Consider the following 20832-nt stretch of genomic DNA (forward strand, 5'->3'; position numbering starts at 1 on the left):
ATGTCTAATCCTGCCCTCTTCTCTCAGATCTCCTCCCACCTCAGGCAGGAGGCTCCTTCACACCCCCAAGGAGTGGTATGATTCTGCCTGCAACTCCAGCATATGGGTTTTTTTCCCCACACTAAGCAATTCTCTGACACCAGCTGGTTGTCCTACAATTCAACTCACTTCTGACACTGTCCACCTGGAGATGGCGTCAGATCCCACAGCTTAAGGGCTTTAGTCCTACAAGATTGCCCACCCGTTTCTGCTGCTTGTTCTCTGTGCTTCTAACTGGCTATAGGTGGGAGGTTCCAATGACCCCCTTCTTGGGTTCCATTAATTTGCTAGAGCGGCTCACAGAACCCAGAGAAACACTTTTACTTACCAGATTACTGGTTTATTATAAAAGTCTGTAACTCAGGAACAGCCAGATGGACGAGATGCATAGGTTAAGCTATGGGGAAGGGCGTGCAGCTTGCATGCTCTCTGAGCTTGTCACTCTCCCCGTATCTCCACGTGTTCACAATGTCGCAGCTCTCTGAACCCTGTAGTTCAGGAGTTTTTAGGGAGGCTGCATTACATAGGCAAGATTGATTAAATCATTGGGCATTGGTGATTGAACTCTCCCCTCCCTGGGAGTCTCAGGTGCGGTATGGAAGCAAGGGGTATGTGGTGGGGCTGAAAGTTCCAATCCTCTAATCACATGACTGGTCCTTCTGGTAACCAGTGAGAGGAGTGAACTCCAGCCCAGGTACTTCTTCATAAATATTAGGATGCTGAACTTCATTTGGAAGCAACGGGGAGCCAAGATGACCGTTTTCTACATAAAAATGTAAACGTTTAAGTGTGTTTAAATCGGGACTGCATGAAACAACATGAAGCAGAGAAGACAGCTGTTCCTGCACATTGCATAATGGAAACACCGACCAACTGGCGGTGTAATAGTTAGCTAAATAAGGTAGCAGTAACTTCCTAAATGTATGTTGGATACTAGATGTATCAGTCAAGGTTCTCCGGAGAAAAAGAATGGAAGGGATATTTTTCAAGGGATTGTCTTACACAGTGGTGGAGGCTGGCAGGTCCACAGTCTGTAGGGCAGGCCGGCAGGCTGGAAACTCAGGTTGCATTTGATGCTGCAGTCGTGAGGCAGAATTCCTTCCTCTTTGAGGAACCCCAGTTTGTTCTCTTCTGGCCTTTCAACCAACTGGATGAGGCCCATCCACATTATTGAGAGTAATTTCCTTTAAGTAAAGTCAACTGATTTTTAGATGTTAACCACATCTGCAGGATACCTTCGTAGTAACACCTGGATTAATGTTTGATTAAATAACTGGGCATTAGAGCCTAGCCAAGTTGACACATAAAACTAACCATCACATGAGCCAATGAGGAAGACTGACATTTCAATCAATTGCCTAAAATTAACATTAATAAAGTTCGTATATAAAGTTTCAAGAGCTACCTTTCTTAGAATTTGAAGATGAAGATGTGCGTTCTCCCACCATCAACACATTCTTGGGAGCCATCTTGTTCTTGGGGTCATCTTGCTCTGTCACTGAAACTAATTCTTTTCCCAACTGGAGATCATCATCAAATATTTATCTTAGGACATATTTTATACAGAAATTCACTCAGTTCTGGATAGAATGTCGTTTCTACCACTTTGCCCTGATTTATACAGCTGGTCAGCCCGAGGCAGCCTTGAAGATGACAAACTAAATGTGTCAGGTAAATTGTATCCACTTCCTTTCAAATAATTTGTTGGGGGACCTTAATCTTCTTTTTCTCAGTGTAAATACTGTCCACCCAAATTAAATTCAGACTGAGGTCACTCCCACTTTGTCCCCAACATAAATGAAATCGTACACAGAAGATTTTCCCTAAAGAGATTTCAGCATTTTTTTCCCGTCTTTTGCCTGAAAAGCTGACTATTGTGTTGGCTAGCTCTTGGCAAGCCTGCATAAGTTGCCTGAGAATCAAAATGGTTAAAGGTGTGATTGATTTCATTTTGCTGTAGGTATAAGAAATAATTATATCTTGTGGTTGGAGATGGTCCAATTTGGCAGAGGGCAGAAACTTTTACAGGAATAACTGAAAGGTATCATCACCAACAAGCCTGCAAAGATGAAAAAGACCCAAACAATTCTTGGCAGGCTGTTCATCCAGGGGAAGATGCTCAAATGATGTTTGGAGATATGGAGATAAAGGGTAGATGCCTGTGTGCATTTGCCAGAGAGCTTCCCTGATCACTTCAGACTTCTTGAATTTCCACACTAAAGGTTAAGGTTTAGGGTGACTTCATCATTAGAAAAGAAAAATAATAAAATTAACTTTAATTTGCCTACGTTACGCACAAGGAAGTGTGGTGGTAATAACCTAAAACATCAAGAATCGGGAGAATCATTTAAATTTAGTTTATTGATTAAATCAACAGGCTTTTGCTACATAATTTGTTAATTGGGGATATTTTCGGCTGGCAAGAATTTATGGTTTAAATATCATGGGGGGGGAAGTTAGTTAGCCCTTCTCCAACGTATCATTGGATCGTGGAAGCTGCCAGATAGAACTGGGCAATACTTTTTCTCCACATACTGTTTAGCATTCATAAATCTACAAAAGGCAGAGATGCCTCCTGGGAGGAAAATGACTAGGATTGGAACTCCTTCTCCAAGGTTCAAAGTTAAAAACATGGGGTAGAATGAACGGAGATGGTACCGACCAAGCTTAGGTGGCATGAAAGGACAATAAAGGCCCAAGAGGAAACCCGCTATTCAAGGGGGGAGGTCCGGACTGCTGACAAGCATTATATCTTTGTCTAGATTGTTGGCGGGGAGTGTTCTGGGTATAGAGTATGGCTAATGGTAGAATCCCTTCCTACTAAGTCAATTTGACATTATGATTGTGCTTTGGGGAAAATGGCTGTGGGTCTGTAATATCACTAAAGAGTTGTACTTTCTAGGAGGCTCCTTTTTTTTTTTGTGGTGGGGATGTCCATGACTAATATATCAGAGAAGTGTTTTCCTGGTCTACTGAAGATCCACCTGGGTAAATAAGCAGGTGGAAAATATAGGAATGAACAGTGGTGGCAAATGAAACAGCCAGACTAAACTTGCAGGAGCTGGTTGCCTGGATGAGCCCCAACACAACACAATATGACAGGAGGAATAACTGATACAGCTCAGCAAGATCAGCCTGGCCTTGAGGAGTGAAGCCAAATTCTGGCCCTCTGGGAGCACTGTGGTTCTTGGATGAGTACCTTTGGAGTCCTTATGCATATTTAGGAATAAAAAACCTATTAGTTATTCATTGCTATATAAAAAATTCCCCCAGTATTAGCAGTTCAAAACAACAAACATTTATTATGTCACAGTTTCTCTGAGGCAGGAACCCAGGAGTGGCTTAGCTGCAAGGTTCGGGCTCAGAATATCTGGTGAGGTTGCAGGCAGCTGTCGTTGGCTGAAGCTGCAGTCATACTGGGGCAGGAGGAAGATCATCTAAAAACACCCTGTTAATGTGCAGCTCCCGCACAAGCCTCCCGTTAACCTGAAGCCATTCATCCCAGGAACTCTCAAGTCCTGATTGGCGGGAGCAGAGCTTCCAGGAATGACATGCAATGGGGGAGCCCTTGTTCCTGGAGAGGCCTGGGGCCCCATCAGCCACAAAACCAAATTAGGGAATTACTGTTGCTACCTTTGCAGCCCAGTATCAAATGCATTTCAAGTGGGCCGCCTCCACAGAAGTGTATATCTGGGTGGGTAGGCCAGGCTATGCCATCAGAGGCCTGAAGGGCTCCAGCTTCCCAAGGCCTCCTGAAAAGGTGTGTACTGCCCAGGCACCTGCTGTGTGGTTCCGGGTAGCCAGGGATCTGGAACAGGAAAAGGGTCTGGAGTGGCTGGGACACAGGAGGGGACTCTTGGGGTACAAGTCGTACGCCTAGTAGCAAACCCTAGCCTCCCCAATGGGGAATAGAGCTCAAGCTTACCCGAATGCCTTGTGGGGTGGGGAGGGGCGGGGCCGGCGGGCGGGCCAGGGAATCCTCCAGTTAAGAGTCACCCCTGAGCCCTGGTTGCAGGAGAAGCCCGGAGCCAATCAGGCAGCAAGCTCAAATGTGGACTGTCGCCAACTTGCTTCTGCCCACTCAGAGTGATGGGGGTGAGGGGTTGCTGTGGTGACTGTGCAGACCTTCGCAGACCTGGACGCCCCCGCCGTCCCAGGTCTGCGGACGGCATGCGTACTGCGCGTGCGGGTGCCGAGCAGTTCGGGATGGCCAGGGATCTGGGACACAGCAAGGGTTGGGAGAGGCCGGGTAACGACAGTAGAATGTCCAGGGACAAGGCTTAGTCTACACAAATGCGCATATTCCCCTTGAAGTCAGAGCTGGAGGATACTGGACTGCACGGCCAAGGGCAGGCCGGCGGTGGGGGGCGGGTGGGGGAGGGGTGTGTCCTCTAATAAGAGACACGAGAGCTATGGTTTTGCAGGAGAAGCCTGGGGTCTCGTCAGGCGGCAAGTCCGAAGGGGACTGATTGACCAGTTAGTCCCTGCTACCTCAGGGTGGTTTCAGGGCATGGGCCCCCTCCACACTGAAGACTGTGTTTGTGGTTAGGGCTGAAGGGATGTGTGTGTATTAATACTATGCCTGCCGGTCCTGCGCATTTTCTGGAGCAAGGCGGAATATGACCCACCCCGGGACCAGTACCGGGCCAGGACCCAGTTCAGAGGATTAGGGGCACCATGGTTGGCTCTTGGGGGAAAACAGACCTGTCGAAATTCCTTCATTCCTCACTGGCTGTTTGCAGGAGACCTTAGTTCTTTACCAAATGGACCTCTCCACAGGCTGCAAGATTCTCACAAGGTGGCAGCTGGCTCCCCCCAGAGCAAGTGAGCCAAGAGAGTAAAAGGGAGAGACCAAAACAGAAGCCATAGAGTCTCTTATAACAGTCTGAGAAGTGTCATACATCACTTCTGACATATTCTGGAGCTCACATAGACCACCCTGGTTCAGTATGAGAGAGGCTACACGGCGTGTGAATACCAGGAGGTAAAGATTATTGGGGACCATTTGAGAGGCTGGCCACGGAAAGACTGGATGTCCTTATAATTTAGCTATCTCGAACTTAAGGCCAATAGGAGTGCAGAGATTTTTGTCTGTTTGGTTGATAGATAACAGTATGTCCATGAAAATAATCAATAAACAATCTATAATAGGAATAGAAAAGAGTTTTATTTCAGCCAAATTAAGGACTATAGGCCAGAAGACAGCCTCTCAGATAATTCTGAGGAACTGCTCCAGAGAAGCATGGTTTTCAGCACAGTTTTATGTCTTGTCAGAACAAAGAACATTAAACAAGTCTGGGATACATTTCTTCAAGGTTTCAAAAAACAGATCAGCACGTACACGGTGAGCCGATATGGCCTTGGCACCTGGGAAGGGAGTCTTATCAACGAAGGAGTACCAGTATTGGCATCCCAGGAGGAGAGACATTTAATTTTTATTTTTAACATGGACATTCTTTACTTCTGGTCAGTGCACCCTTTTCTTTAATAATTAAAGCAGATGTACAATGTACGTATGATAGGCCACAAATAGGCTGTTGTAGTTAGCATAAAATTCAAGTTAACTCATGTATAAGCCAGAATGACTTCCCCAGACCTCAGTATGTAAAAATCTCTTTTATCCAATAACTGGCACATACTAGATGCCCAATTAATATTAAAGGAATGAATTAATTTTCAATTAAGGGAAATGTGAACTTCTCTTGCAGCCACAGGCTGATAATATCTGGGCATTGGCTTCCGTTTGTTTTCCTTATTATATTTAGTTCGAGATTCAGTTATTGCATATGGCAACTGACCTTAAGACAAGGGGATCTCCCCTTTTTTAGTGGAAAAGAAAATTAGATTGAGAGTAAAACATTTACTAGATAAAATGTACTCCTATGAATATCACACTTTGGTTTGCCTAGTTCTCTGGAATCAGCAATAAGTAAGGTATCTTCCAGGGTACCATTTAATTGAGAAAAGTCAAAAAGAGTTCATCCCAGGATCTGTTCGGAAGCAAAATAGCAAATAAACCAGAAAGAGAGTTTTAGTATGGCCGGACACCTGAGATGCAGGTAACCAACGCTTCACTGGTAGACTTGGCCACTTCTTCTGACATGTCATAAAGCTCTCAGATTTACCTCATGTTGAAATTGGACTAGCAGGGCCTTTTGGATGAAGAACTAAGACTGACTCCTTAATGGAGACAAACCATTCAGACTCCTTGAAGCCATGATTTTCATAAATATTACTAATTATAATTGATACAATGATTTGAGTACCTAATTAGAGCCATGTGCTTTTCCTCAGTTTTCACCGCTTATTCTTAGAGTAGTCATGGGCTGTGTCTACCTCACTCACTTTAATCCCCTTTTACTGGGAACCATGCTCATCCAGAAACAGGTCCTATAAGTATGTTGCTACCACATGACTCCACCTTCCTGGTCACAAGTGATTGGATGAGGGATGGTCACCTGAACAAAAAGGGCTACTCAGGGGCTTCCCTGGTGGCGCAGTGGTTGAGAGTCCGCCTGCCGATGCAGGGGACACGGGTTTGTGCCCCAGTCCGGGAAGATCCCACATGCCGCGGAGTGGCTGGGCCCGTGAGCCATGGCCGCTGAGCCTGCGCGTCCGGAGCCTGTGCTCCGCAACTGGAGAGGCCACAACAGTGAGAGGCCCGCGTACCGCAAAAAAAAAATGGATTTGATTCCTGCATCAAGCCTGTTTTACACATGGGAGCACTGAGAATTTGAGTAACCTGGGCTACCAGGTTAGAAAGAGGCAGCCGAGCGGAGATCAAACCAGTATCGCAGTGACTTTTCAGCTTATAATTTATCCCTTATACCACTGGAAGAAAGTGTTTCCCTTTCTCAGCTATCTAAGGAGGTCCACACCCCTAAAAGTTAATTGCAGTCTTGTGACTTGCTTTGGTGGAAGAAACATAAGCAGAGGTGACATGATTCATTCTTAGTGGAGACAGTGCTTAACTGTCCACTTCACTTCTGCTTCTGCAGCCCTGAGAGCATCAGTTTGGAGGAACCATAGGATCAAAGGAGCACGTGCTACTGAGCCAGCACCTGGAGAACATGGTGGGAAGCCATCTGAACTGATGGTGGACCTCCCATGAGAAGGAAAGAAACTTTTGTTGTTTTAAGCCACTGAGATTTTGGAGTTGTCTGTTTATGCCGGATAACCTATCTTATCCTCATGTATTCAACTAACCACACGTTATTCTCTAGGCCTACTTCTGTCCTTGATTTCATATCAAATCAATTCCAACTTCCCATCCTCTTAGAGTTATTATTTCAGTTTATATGGCCGCATAGCAAACCACTCCACAACTTAAAATGACTCTCTGTTTCTTATGACTCTGTTGGCTGATTGGTCTCAGCTGCATGGTTTATCTGCTACACATAGGGCAGGAGAAGTTCACTTATGTGGCTGCATTTGCTGGGGAGCATGGCTGGGGCTGGAATGCCTAAGATGGTCTTTCATCCTTGGGGTCCTCTCTCCACGTGGCCTCACATCATTCAGAAGGCTAGCGCAAACTTCTTTACAACGTGAAGCTTTCTAAGAGGACAAGTCCCTGGTGCAAGTGTTTATCAAGCATCCAGTTGCATCACATTTGCTACTTACTATCTCACTGGCCAAAGCAAGTAACATAGCCAAGGCCAGAGTCAATGTAGGTGGGGCTATGTGAGGACATGAATTCCAGAAGGCATAGTTCTTTGGGGACCTTCAATATAAGTCTATAACAGCCATTAATTAAGCATTAACAACTAATATTCACAGTTTTAAAAGAATTTTCACATTTATTAGTTCATTTAGTTTAACAGTAACCCTTGAGAAACAAATAAATGCCACCCCTATTTTACAAAGAAAGAGACTGGGGCTCAGAGATTTAGACACCTAAAATCACACGACTAGTAAAAAGCAGAATTGAGACTTGAACTCAGGTCTTTTTACTGCAAAACCTGTGTTTTTCTATATCACAGCTACCTTTCGCCAGAGCAACCTGTGTTATCCAGCTATGATTTCCATGTCTGATCTTTACAGTTTTTGAAAATTTGTTGACAAGTAAATGAGAGAATCATTCACTTTTTCCAAATACTTTTTCTAGAGCTTAGATTGTTTGTTTATTTATTTTTGACGTGTTTGGGGAGAAATGCACCCAACTCTCAAAGACTGCTATGTTGAAACAGAGTTATTAGCAATGTTTGCTTATTGCAAAGCAAGCCCCGAGTAAGCCAACATAGCTATTGCGAAGGACACGGCTTATGTCAAACCCTGAAAGGATTTAGACTTCATAATGCCCAGAGTTTCTTTTGAGGAACAGAGGGTCCTTTTCTATACCCTCGCCACGTGACAAAGAGTTTCAGCCTAAAACTCCTGTGCCCAAGTTCCTTAAGGCATTTATACTACTGTACAAATGTCAATACTAGTAGCCCACAACTGACGGACAGGACTTATATCACTGGGGTAGAGTTGGGTTGCTGGCCTTATAAATAAAAATTTACATTGAGAAAGAATCCACAATTGTTCTTATGATTGTTTACAATTCCTGGCTGCTGGAGAATAAATCACAAAGAGATTGAGATCAGATCTGGCTCAGAAGTGCTACCTGTGGTGCTGCTGCCGTGGTAATCAATGACTGAGGATGAGAGATCCAGGGGAACTATAGCCCCGCTGCCCATTAGGAGCTGGAATCTGCCATCAGGCCCTCGCTGGATGAGATACTCCACTGAGGAATGCCCTCGGCAATGTCCTGTTGTCTCGTTCCATACTCTCGGGCCCCAGCCTCCAGGTGACACTTTTCATTGGGAACATTGGCTGGTTGGGCCTTTGATCCGTTCCCTTCACTTTCCTTGTCACTTTCCTGATACAGAGAGAAATAAGGAAATGTTTAACAGTAAACCCAATACCTCTGATCTCCCCCTCTTATAGAGACAGTCTTATAAGAAGCTTTCCCTTTATGCGGTCTCAGGCTTCACACTCGACTACCATCTACGAACTATCTCAGGACCTTCTAACTTCACACAAGAGAGGCAAATATGAATAAGCACCATGGGGTGAGAGGCATTGGAAAAAGCAGTCAGTCTGACCATGGGAGCTCAGTGAAACTGCAGTTACATGAATTACCAGGTGGGAAAATACTCCTCTGTAAGGGCCCAAATCAGGAACAACCAACATTCCCATCTCAGGGCTCTTGGTGTCCCCAGCGGGATGTCACATACCTTATTTTGTGTTCTGTAGTACTCATTTAACACATACTGGTATTTGGGTTGATTAAGACCAAAGAAGAGAGCAAATCTTCCACCAAGGAATTCACATGCTAGAAGAAAGAAAAACGCTTTGGTAAACTGAATTAATAATTAAAGTTTAGGGCTTCCCTGGTGGCGCAGTGGTTGAGAGTCCGCCTGCCGATGCAGGGGACGCGGGTTCGTGCCCCAGTCCAGGAGGATCCCACATGCCGCGGAGCGGCTGGGCCCGTGAGCTGTGGCCGCTAAGCCTGCACATCCGGAGCCTGTGCTCCGCAACGGGAGAGGCCACAACAGTGAGAGGCCACGTACCGCAAAAAAAAAATAATAATAATTAAAGCTTAAACTCAAGTTTCAACTTGCCCTCAAATGGCCTATTACTATACTTAACTTCAAGGCTGACAAAAGATTTCAATTGCTCCAGACCCTCAAAAAGTCCTAGGACTCAAAGGGAATTTGTTAAATCTTCTGTCTTCACATAGGATTACATGTAAACTATCCTTTCCAGATGAATATATCAGGGGAGATTTTCAAAATACTTAATAACAGGTACAGGTCCTGAGCAATCAGAACAGATGTTGCCTATCCCCATGTGTATCATCTGATCATCAGCTGTGAGTATGTTGCAAAGTATACCCCAAATTAAATCCAGTGTTACTGAGACCCATGTCAGAAACTTTTCCGTGCATCAAAACAACTCCTTCCTAGCAGCAATTTAAGACTTTCCTTGTCTGCCTTCAGTTACAATATCAAGGTGGCCTGCAGCCTCAGGGATTGTTAGAGTTAGGGATAAAGGTTTAGCATGAATAATGAGGGGTTTCCAAAAAGGTCTCTCCTAGAGATGTTCTCCTGTAAAAGTATAGGACTTCTGATGTGCCTCCCCCAGTTATAGGACTTTCTGATTCCCATGATTCATTCCACTTCTGAAGAAACTGCTCATACAGTATTTAATGTGCTTTATCCTTTCAAAAATACTCTAGCTCTGTAATGTTTGTTTGCCACAGTGCCTAGTACATGTGCATAAGAGAAGTTTCTAAAACATTAGAATAAATCTCAGGAAGTTTTCCTGTTTATGACCTACTAGAGTCTTACATGGAAAAAATTAATTACCAGTGTCGTCTGGGTTCCAGCTCTAACCAAAGTCTCTGTGTAAAGATCAGACTGTTAGCGTATTTATGCCTTCACTACAATCTGGAAGCCCCCGGCAGAAGCCCTTTCAGGCTACAGTTCCATTTGGAACCCTGAAGGCTGACTGATTCCCTGTGTGTTCTGCCCCTGTCATCTGAAGTCAAAGCCCAACATAGAAATCACTGTAGTCCCTGTTCTCCTTCACACGCTCATATTACTGTACTGAGTTTTGCTTCTTTTACCTGATCTAATCTCTAAGGCTCCCTCCCTCCAAAATATCTCACCTCTTCAAACAGTCTTGCCCTAACTAAAGCATAGAAGTCTCTGGAAGGCGGCATTTCTTCTGCCAACATATTTTGGTTGAGGTAAGGTCAGTATTCACCTGGGTCTCTAAAGTAACTTCCAAATTACAAACCTTCCACCTTGATCAAAAAGCACTTAGGGCTCATACCGTCTGACTAAATCTCCCTTATCATTACTTTTAATGTGATTTAAAGACCCCTTGGTCACTTTCATGGTCCCCAAGCTGGCCTTGGCCAGACATACTTTCATAGCATCCTTAAGATGTCTCCTCTGTACATCAACATTCCTGAGTATCTCAGTCTATAGTCCCTACACTCCTCCCGCCATGGAGGTTGTAACAACAAATTATCATGATGGGCGTGTTTACCGGCCTATATTACCCATTGACTATTAAGGCCCCTGAAAGCAAAGACTGTCATTTGTCTTTGTGTCCCAGGGTCCTCACAGTGCTGAGCATACGTGAGCACTCAGTGAATGTTTACTGAATGAATGAATGAAGATCAATTCCTAAGAGCTGTATTTTATATTTTCTCAGATTCTTAAAGTTGTTTCCCCCCATCACATACACAAGCATATGCGAGTTAGAAAGAAATGAGTCATTACCTGTTGCCAATTGTGATTTTTAAAAAACTGATGAAAGTCAAACAAAATCAGATTTAGTATTTTGTCTCTTGTAAATAGCCACTTAGGCTATTCATTATGTCCTTGGGAGGGATCACTAAAATTGTTTATAATAGAGTGATTATGAAAAGGGAACTTGGAACTGTGTCAGGTAACAGTTGAAAAAAGAAAAAACTTGGAAGTTTGTTCAGGTGAAGAGTCACCTCAGGGAGGACTGACTACTGTCTTCAAATATTTGAAATTCTATGAAAGAGGAACCTGGACTGGTGTTGTCTGGCTTTTAAAAAGACAACTAGGATCAATGCAAAGAACTTTAAAAGAAGATAGAATAGAAGATAGAATTTACTAAAAAGAGTTGAGAAAAGATGGGAGGGTCTGCCTGAAGATGTGAGGTTCTATGCCTTCGGGAATGTTCAAGCGTAGATATGGAAGCGACCAGTTCTTCAGAATGCCACGGAGTGGATTAAACCACTGGAAGTCCCATCTAACTCTGAGGGTCTGTAAGTCTATATTTAGGACAGAAAAAAATAACCTTAGCAGTACTTACTAGAAAATGAGGTCCTTGCTATTCGCCCTGCCCAAAACCATAGGTAGGACCCCCATGAAGGTTTAGACTGAAAAAAAAAGAGAAACCAAATCAGCATAAATTAATAACAGGAGTGGTGACTGCAGTCTGCAGTGTAGACGTTTCAAAATGCTTCGTAATAGGTTCCATTTTCTCTCATAGATGAGAAACCTAAGATTATCAAAATTATAAGTTGATTGTACTTGGCTGTAGAAAGCAAACCAAGGAGAGCAAGGAATTAGCTTAAAACTGTGTTTTCCACAAACCTCATCTGCCTTAATTTCGCATTCACTCAGCCCCCATGTTCGCTAATAATGATATTCTAAGCTTACAGGATCAAGTGTTGAATTTGTTCTCTGTTCCTCTTTTTCTTCCTCTTCCTCTGTGCTATATTCTTCCATGATGTCACCATCAACAAAATGGATAACTCTGCTGGGAGTCCTCCTTTGGGAAGGTCTACCCTTTTCTAGTTCTAACTGCTGGAAACTGTCTTTTTCCATAAGGAAAAAACTGGTAAATGAAAAACAGGACGCCTTAAGACAATCTGCCCAGGACAGTATTTATATAGCAGAGACGTGTCTGATCATTTTCAATGGATTGTAAAGACAGAGAGTTCAGAGGTAATGGCAGCTATGATCTCATCAGTTCTTCAAATCCAAGAGAAGACAGTTTAGTTCTGTACCAAAACAGAAAAGATTCAATTAGTAGTGAAAATGTGAACTTTGGGTCTTCAAACAAACATGTCAACAGGATTCCTTTATCCCTTATTAATTGCAAAAGCTGCAGTTGCTGGTAGGGGTAGGAAGGGGCCATCGCCCTATGGAAATTCCTCAATCATTTCGATAAATACCGAGGAGCACTATAAGCAGTGATAAAGAGTACAGACTTTGCACAGACAGGTGAAAATATTTGCCAAGAATATGTCTGAAAAGGGACTTATTTTCAGAATATATAAAAAATAACTGAAATTTATAAAATATAAACAACTCAATTAAAATAAGGGCAAAGAATTTGAATAGGCACTTTCCCAAAAATTTACAGATGCCAAATAAACTTAGGAGAAGTGCTCAATGTCATAGTCATTAGACAATTGCAAATAGAAACCATATGCGATATCACAACATAGTCACTAGAAGGAGAAAATTAAAAAGACTAACAGTACTAAATGTTGAGGGGTAAGTGAAGCAACTAGAACTCTCATAGATTGCTTGCCGGTGGGACTGCAACTAGTATGGCCACTTCGGAAAACAGTTGGGACAGTTTCTTAGAGGTCAAACATATACTTACCATGTAATCTTGTAATTCCATGTCTAGATATTTTCCCAAGAGAAATGAAGATATATATTCATCTAAAGATTTGTATGTGAACATTCATAGCAGCTGTATTTGTAAGAGCTCCAAACTGAAAACAATCCAAATATCCATTAACTGGTAAAAGATAAACAAAATGTGGTATATCTATTCAGCAGAATACTGCTCAGCAATTAAAAGTAACGGACAACTAATGTTTGCAATACCCTGAAGGAATCTCAGAAGCATTTTGCTAAGTAAAAGAAGCCAGACACTGTATGATTCTACTTACGTGAAATTTTAGAAAAGGCAAAATTACAGTGGTAGAAAACAGATTGGTGTTTGCTAGGGGTGAGAGGCTGTGGGAGGAGATTAACTACGAACGGGTAAAGGGAACTTTTTGGGGTGATGGAATTGTTCTAAGAGATAGTATGTTTGTAGTAGTGGTTACTCGACTGTGTACACATTTGTCAAAACGAATCAAAATCTAGACTTAATTTTATTTAAGCTAAATCTTAATAAAGCTGACGAGCTTGGAGCCAGACTGTCTAGGTTCAAAATCCTGTTGCTTGATATTCCAGTGTCTTGGTTTCTTCATCTATAAAATAAGAATAATATAATTTGAAAATGTGTGTGAATATAGTACCAACCTTGTAAAATTAAGGAGTAAATGAGTAAAGACACATACAGGCTCAGAACAATTCTTAGAAAACAGTAAGTATTTAATAAAAGCTAGCTATCGTCAAGTACTTATCACTTACATAATGATGTATATATATCAGGCACTGTTCCAACGTAGTAAGTACACTCTTATCTTAATATTTAATATATTTTAAGATTATATCAGCAAACATGACAGGCTGAGCTGATGTGGAAGAAGTTTTCTTCCTGTTCCAAACACACAGAAATGCGGGATAAAATGAAACAAACAAAACATTAAATCAGGCTGCACTAAGGAAGTAAGAAAGAGAGTCAGAGAGACGAAGGGGAAGGAAGGGAGTGAGGGAGGGAAGAAGGAGGGGGAAAAAGAGAAGGAAAGGAAGAAAGGAAGAAAGCTAACCCAGGTGTCAGAAAAAGAGAGGAAACTCAAACTCATACAGGTGAGCTGAAGCGGAGAGAGTTCCTGGGGTTTCAGAACGAGGTATAGGCCTTGGGGCTAGAGTTTTAATACTGGCGCAGAGAGGAGAGAGTCTAAATCACAAATCCCATGAGTGTGGGGAGCTGAAGTAAAGCTACCTGCATAAAACTAAGATAATAAAGTACTATCTTAGCTACAAAACATGGACGAGTAAAACTACCTGTTGGCCTGCAAAAGTGGCAAAATAATTTGTCATCTCCTGGCAACTTGGGTAGAAATAGTCACCTGAAAAAAAATTGGAGCCCGAGGCCGGGACCCCATACTGGTACGGGGCCCAAATTCATAGCCCTCATACGGTATAAAGACCTATAAGGACCTGAAGCGAAGCTGAGTAACCTGGAAGCAGTGCAGCCCACAGAACTCTCAGATGCAAATGCAAAGTCACCCTGGAGGCAGGCTTCAACAGGACAGGGAACACTGGACCTCCACTACAAATAACCCTGGCCAAGGATGCGCTCATTGCAAAAACTTACAAATCACATGAGGAAACCAACCATCATGAGGAGGGTTCAGCAAATGAAATGAAAAAAATGGGAGAGTCCTCATCCAAGAATTAGGAATAATAGAACAACATGAAACTTTAAAAATGAACATGGTTGGGCTTCCCTAGTGGTGCAGTGGTTGAGAATCTGCCTGCCAATGCAGGGGACACAGGTTCGAGCCCTGGTCTGGGAAGATCCCACATGCTGTGGAGCAACTAGGCCCGTGAGCCACAATTACTGAGCCTGCGCGTCTGGACTCCGCAACAAGAGAGGCCGCGATAGTGAGAGGCCCGCGCACCGCGATGAAGAGTGGCCCCCACTTGCCGCAACTAGAGAAAGCCCTCGCACAGAAACGAAGACCCAACACAGCCATAAATAAATAAATAAAATTAAAAATAAAATGAACATGGTTAATATATTCAAAGCGATAAAGGAAGCAAAACATTATAGTATCCAAAAGGAACAGGTTGATTTGAAAAGGAACCAAACAGAAATTCCAGAAATGAAATATATGGGAACATAGGATAGGTTGGATGTAGATTAAACATAGTGAAGAAATCTGAGGAAATCTCTCATAAACAGCATAAAGATATATATATATATGTACATATATATATATATTGTTAACATGAAAGAAAAGTTATGAGCTAAGAATAGATGAGAAAGTTCAATATACTTTTAATGGGAGTTCCAGAAGATGTGAACAGAAATAATGGGGGAGGTGATGTTTGAAGAGGTAATGGCTATGGATTTTCCATATTTGAAGAAAGACACAAATCTTCAAATATGAGAAACATGAAGAATACTAGAGGGATAAAAAAATAAAATCAAACCTAGATCATAGAAATTATAGAAAATCTTAAAATTTATAATAGATAAGGCAGATTAGGCTAAAGGCTAACTTCAAATCAGCAACAACTGAGCCCAGAAGACAGTTGATTATTGTCATAAAGAATTCAATATCCAGATGAACAATTTTTGAGAGTAAAACAATGACATTTTACGACCTATAGAAACTGAGTTAAGCATTCCTGCATCTTCACTGAACAATGAATAAGATTCTGTGTCAAATAGAAGGAAAGTGAACGCAGAAGTAAGAGTGAGATGCAAGAAACAAATGTAAACGAAAAAGTAAACAAAGTGAAACTCTTAATAGTGACTCTTAAAAACACTACTTTGGTAGAGCACAGTATAAAAACAAAGAAGTATTAAGTATTAGCTAACAATAACAAAAATATGAGGGGTTGACCTCTTTAAGTATTGTTTTGGAATACTTTGGAGAGGATAAGTATGCATGCTGACAATTTAAAGTGACTAGCAAAATAATGGAATTAGAATGTATGGCTTCAAAACCAGTAGAAGAAAAAAAAAAAGGAAATAAACACTCCAACAGAAGGCAGGAAAAAGGGGATAAAGAGAGCAAAGGAAAAGCATGATTAATGAAAACACCAATAAAATATTAGAAATAATTCCAAATAAGTCAGTAATCATAATACATATGAGTGAATCAATTATCAGCCATCTATCAAAATGAAGACCACAGATTGACTTTTTAAAAGTTTTATGGGCAATAAACACAGGATTGAATATACATATAAATATATATTCATACATACATATGTTTATGTATGCATGAATCAGTCACCAAATCTTATTTGTACAATGCCATTGTTAAAGGTCAGAGTTACAAAAAGCCTGTCAAGGGTTAAATTTGTTATCCAAAGCAAGGTGATGTGAGACCTTCTCAGCCCAGGGTCCCCTGAGGAGTCTTAAATGATATATTAATGGTTTTCCCTGACTGACTTAGTGGCAGTGTATCACAAAAGAACCTTGGTGAGAAGTAAACTAAAACTATTTGGTGAGAAGTAAACTAGAACTACTTAGTTTCTGATGCCAAAGAGCAGAAAAAAAAAAAAAAGATCTTAACTTGGTGTTTAAAATATGCCGAGTATAACAGTATTGCAAAAGTAAATATTTTCAATGCCATGAGAAATAAAATATGCTCTATAACAATCAGAAGAAAATAAAAACATTTTCAAAAAACAACTCACCATTATTCCTCTGCTTTTTCTTTCATTGCTTTAATTGGCTTTGGTTTTGAAAGTAGTGCAAAATTTGGTGTTAGAATTTGTTCGGTAGATGACAAATTAATACAACTAGCCTTTGTGCTGACGTGGAAAGTTTCTCTTGCGTGTGTCTTACAGGGCGGAACGAATTTGAGTTGTGGGAAGGTGAGTTATGTTTACACGTGCAGCATTAAATAAACCCAGTGGCCCTCAAACTTGTCTTCATGTTAGGATTACCTGGGAGTCCTTTTTTAAAATTCCAAGGCCAGGACACACCCGAGACCCACAGTCTATTGGGGTGGGACATGGGTCTCAATTATTTTTGAGGCTTCCCTGGTGATTGCAATGGGCAGGCCAGTTTGGGGACCAGTGCCTGAAGGAGAGCAGGAAGAAATGTGACTTCTAAATTGAACAGACTTGTGGGATTTCCCTGGTGGCGCAGTGGTTAAGAATCCTCCTGCCAGGGCTTCCCTGGTGGCGCAGTGGTTGAGAGTCCGCCTGCTGATGCAGGGGACACGGGTTCGTGCCCCGGTCCGGGAAGATCCCGCATGCCGCGGAGCGGCTGGGCCCGTGAGCCAGACGCTGAGCCTGCGCATCCGGAGCCGCAAAAAAAAAAAAAAAAAGAATCCTCCTGCCAATGTAGGGGACATGGGTTCGAGCCCTGGTCTGGGAAGATCCCACATACCCTGGAGCAACTAAGCCCGTGCGCCACAACTACTGAGCCTGCGCTCTAGAGCCCCCGAGCCACGACTACTGAGCCCGCGTGCCTAGAGCCCGTGCTCCGCAACAAGAGAAGCCACCACAATGAGAAGCTAGCACACCGCAGCGAAGAGTAGCCCCCCGCTCGCCACAACTAGAGAAAGCCCGCGCGCAGCAACGAAGACCCAACACAGCCAAAAGTAAATAAATTTGAATTGAACAGACTTGTGATTTAGTCATGTGGTGTACTGCAGAAAGCTCCAGTAGCCAAGCTTGGGCTAAGAAGTCTTGCTTATTTTCTTACAGGAGGATTTTTTTTGCTTTCTGCTTTCTGAGGCCTCCCTGCTTTGCCCCCAGCTGAAAAGCTTACACATCAAAAGTTTAAGAATAAGGCCTAACAGTCTCATTATAGTCAATTTACTCCTTTCCAGACCATCTCCCAAGTCATACATTTCTGAACCAAATGAAGCACCCCAAGCCCCCATTCACCTGGTTCACCCCTGTTATATTACAGACTAGTGATATCTGTTGGCTTTCTGAAGAAAACAGTAGTTTGTTTTGCAAAATAGTGTTGTGCATTAAATTGACATATTCGTCTTTAAAAGATAGTGCTAAAGGAGCAGAGTGGGCAAGAGAGACGGGGGAGGAGAAAGGAGGGGAGAGGGAGAGAGAGAGAGAGAGAGAGAGAGAGAGAGAGAGAGAGAGAGAGAGAGAGACCGACCTACCTGGCGATTTAGTGAATGCTTTTCTGCCACCTAATGGACATTTCAGGATATGCTATGCAAAATTCGTCTTTGTAATCACAGTGTGTGTCAATATAGAAGGGGCTCAATACTGAACTGCGTAGAATCTACTTATTTTTTATTTACCAAAATCTTGGGAGCGTTGCCAACTTCACACCAAGTACCTAGACTGGGATGTTTTGGAAGTGATATTTCAGAGGGTCAAGTATTCCCCACAACATGCTTTGTACCTCAGTTTAATTCGTAGGAGAGCCTCTAGTTTTTTCTTTAAAAACCCAAATCTAGTTTATCAAGGATTGTTCCCAAGTATATAATGTAATTAACATACCGTATAATCTCCCTGACCTTTCAATACTGGAGTACACCAGGGCTCAGCTCTTGGACTCACCTACTCATTTGGCCCTATGGCTTTTTTTTTTTTTTTTTAAATAAAGTTATTTATTTATTTTTGGCTGCATTGGGTCTTTGTTGCTGCGTGCAAGCTTTCTCTAGTTGTGGCGAGCAGGGGCTTCTCTTGTGGAGCACGGGCTCTAGGTGCACGGGCTTCAGTAGTTGTGGTGCCCGGGCTTAAGTGCTCTGCAGCATGTGGGATTTTCCTGGACCAGGGCTTGAACCCGTGTCCCCCACATTGGCGGGCAGATTCTTAACCACTGTGCCATCAGGGAAGTCCCAGCCCTATGGCTTTAAATACTATCTACACACACATTTATAGCCAACATTTTTATCTCCCTGAATCTCAGATGCATAGATCTACCGTCTACTTGAAGTCTCTTCTTGATGTCTCTTTTTGGACGGCTAACAGACAACTCAATCCATGTCTAAACCTTCTGCTCATACTTTCAGTGCACCCTTCTCCTTCCCGAAACTACCCCACACACTCACCCAGCTCCCACTCACACACTCACATCTACTCCTCTGGCAGTCTTCCCATTTCAATAAAGGCAACCCTATTCTTCCAGATCCTCAGGCCAAAAACATTGGAGACATTCTTGATTCTTCTCCTTTAATCACACCTCACATCAAATCCAACAGGAAGTTCTCTGGGTTATTGCCAGAGTCTTAATACCACCATTCCACTGCCACCACGCTGGTCTAAGCCATCATCTGTCACCTGGATTATTGCAGCAGTCTGCTAATTGGCTTCCTACCATCTACACTCAAAAAAGCAGTCAGAGTTGTTAAATGTTAAATCATACCATGTCACTTCTCTACTTAAAACTCTCCAGTGGGTTCTCGTCTCACCCTGAGTAAAAGCCAAAGTCCTTACAATGGCCTACAGGGTTGTAGATCTGGCCCCAGTACTTTTCTGGCCCCATTTTGTTCTACTGATACCTTCCCCCTGAGCTGCCCCTGTCTCATTCCAGCCACTGGCCCTCTTACTGCCGTTCCCTGACCACACAGGCTCTCTGCCCTGCAGGGACGTTGTGCGGGCTGTTCTCTGGATGAGTCTGTCTTCCCTTAGACTTTGTTCCCTCACTTCCTTCAGGTCTTTGGCTCGAGGTCTTCCCGGGGCTCCAGTCGTTCAAAGAACCAGCTGACTTCGTTCACCACCACCACTACTCGACAGCTTACGTCATTGTTTTGTCTCCTTAGTACTTATCAACATTGAACACAATCTATATTTCACTTATCCTGTTTTTGTTTCCCTCTTCCCTTCCTTCTCTGCCCCGCCCACCAGCCAGGGTGGAAAGGGTTTTACCTGTGTGCTCCCTGCCTTATTTACCTCCTGCCACTACAGTACCTGACACAGTTGGAACTCAGTATTTGTTTAATAAATGAATCATACGGTCAGTTCACTTCAATGGGTGGGGGAAGGTACTATATAATAGATTGGAAAAATAAAGAGAACAGTCTTATAATTGTGTTTACTTCCTGATGTTAAAATGGCTACCTTATAATATTTTTTCATTACACTTACACACTCATTATTTCAATTAACTCCCTCACTGAAACACAGCACTGTTAGCTCTATCAACAAAATAACACACTAGTTCTACATCTTGGCATTTAACTTTGGTAAAGTATAATACCTCAAATTTCCTAAAGTTCTTCCAGTTTTCATTAATCAAAAAAAAAAAGTTTTTTTTTTTTCAAATGAACCAGGTTAACGGAACGGGCCCTGGGTAACTACCAAGAGTGCGTCAGCCTTGTTTGCCTGGGCCTGCGGTGCCCCCTCCTCCCTTTCCCTCTTCCCTTGAGGGCGTCCGAAGGCTGAGCCTCTGGTAAAAGCAAGGATGGGACAGCCAAAGCCCCACTTCACACCTTCACAGCACAGCATTCACTGCCAGTTTCTCCACGCCATTTCACCTGAGGAGATGGGCCCACTCCAACTGGTGACTCACCCCAGGCAGGCAGAGTGAGGCATTCTGTGGAGGACATATGTGAAATCTGAATAAACAAACACATGTATAAACAAACCACTGCTCCTCCTTGAGAAATGCTGACAGAACATCACCTGGCCGGACTCTTCTACCTTTATTTTCAGTATTAGACCATAAACAGGCACCCAGCCACCA

The 20832-nt window shown here is 42.8% G+C and overlaps 1 protein-coding gene across 1 annotated transcript; it reads right to left on the reverse strand.

Moving 5' to 3' along the window:
• Window positions 1–8244: 8244 nt before the first annotated feature.
• On the reverse strand, window positions 8245–12398 carry FAM177B (family with sequence similarity 177 member B). The gene is made up of 4 exons (XM_032611750.1): window positions 12231–12398; window positions 11881–11947; window positions 9258–9355; window positions 8245–8899 (listed from the first exon to the last, which is right to left on the reverse strand). Exons 1-4 carry the CDS (start codon window positions 12396–12398, stop codon window positions 8717–8719), a joined length of 516 nt encoding a protein of 171 aa, XP_032467641.1. The 3' UTR covers window positions 8245–8716.
• Between the last annotated feature and the right edge of the window lie 8434 nt (window positions 12399–20832).

Source organism: Phocoena sinus, chromosome 1, assembly GCF_008692025.1.
Source record: "Phocoena sinus isolate mPhoSin1 chromosome 1, mPhoSin1.pri, whole genome shotgun sequence".
Lineage (NCBI taxonomy): Eukaryota > Metazoa > Chordata > Mammalia > Artiodactyla > Phocoenidae > Phocoena > Phocoena sinus.

Bases quoted from the DNA above. Each gene is read 5' to 3' on its own strand.
- FAM177B (XM_032611750.1), bottom strand. From the start codon at position 12,398: ATGGAAAAAGACAGTTTCCAGCAGTTAGAACTAGAAAAGGGTAGACCT. The intron at 11,948-12,230 runs GTAAGCTTAGAA...TTTTTTTTTCAG, and splicing joins CAAATTCAACACTTGATCCT to TCTAAACCTTCATGGGGGTC. The intron at 9,356-11,880 runs GTAAGTACTGCT...TCTTTCTTCTAG, and splicing joins AGCAAGGACCTCATTTTCTA to CATGTGAATTCCTTGGTGGA.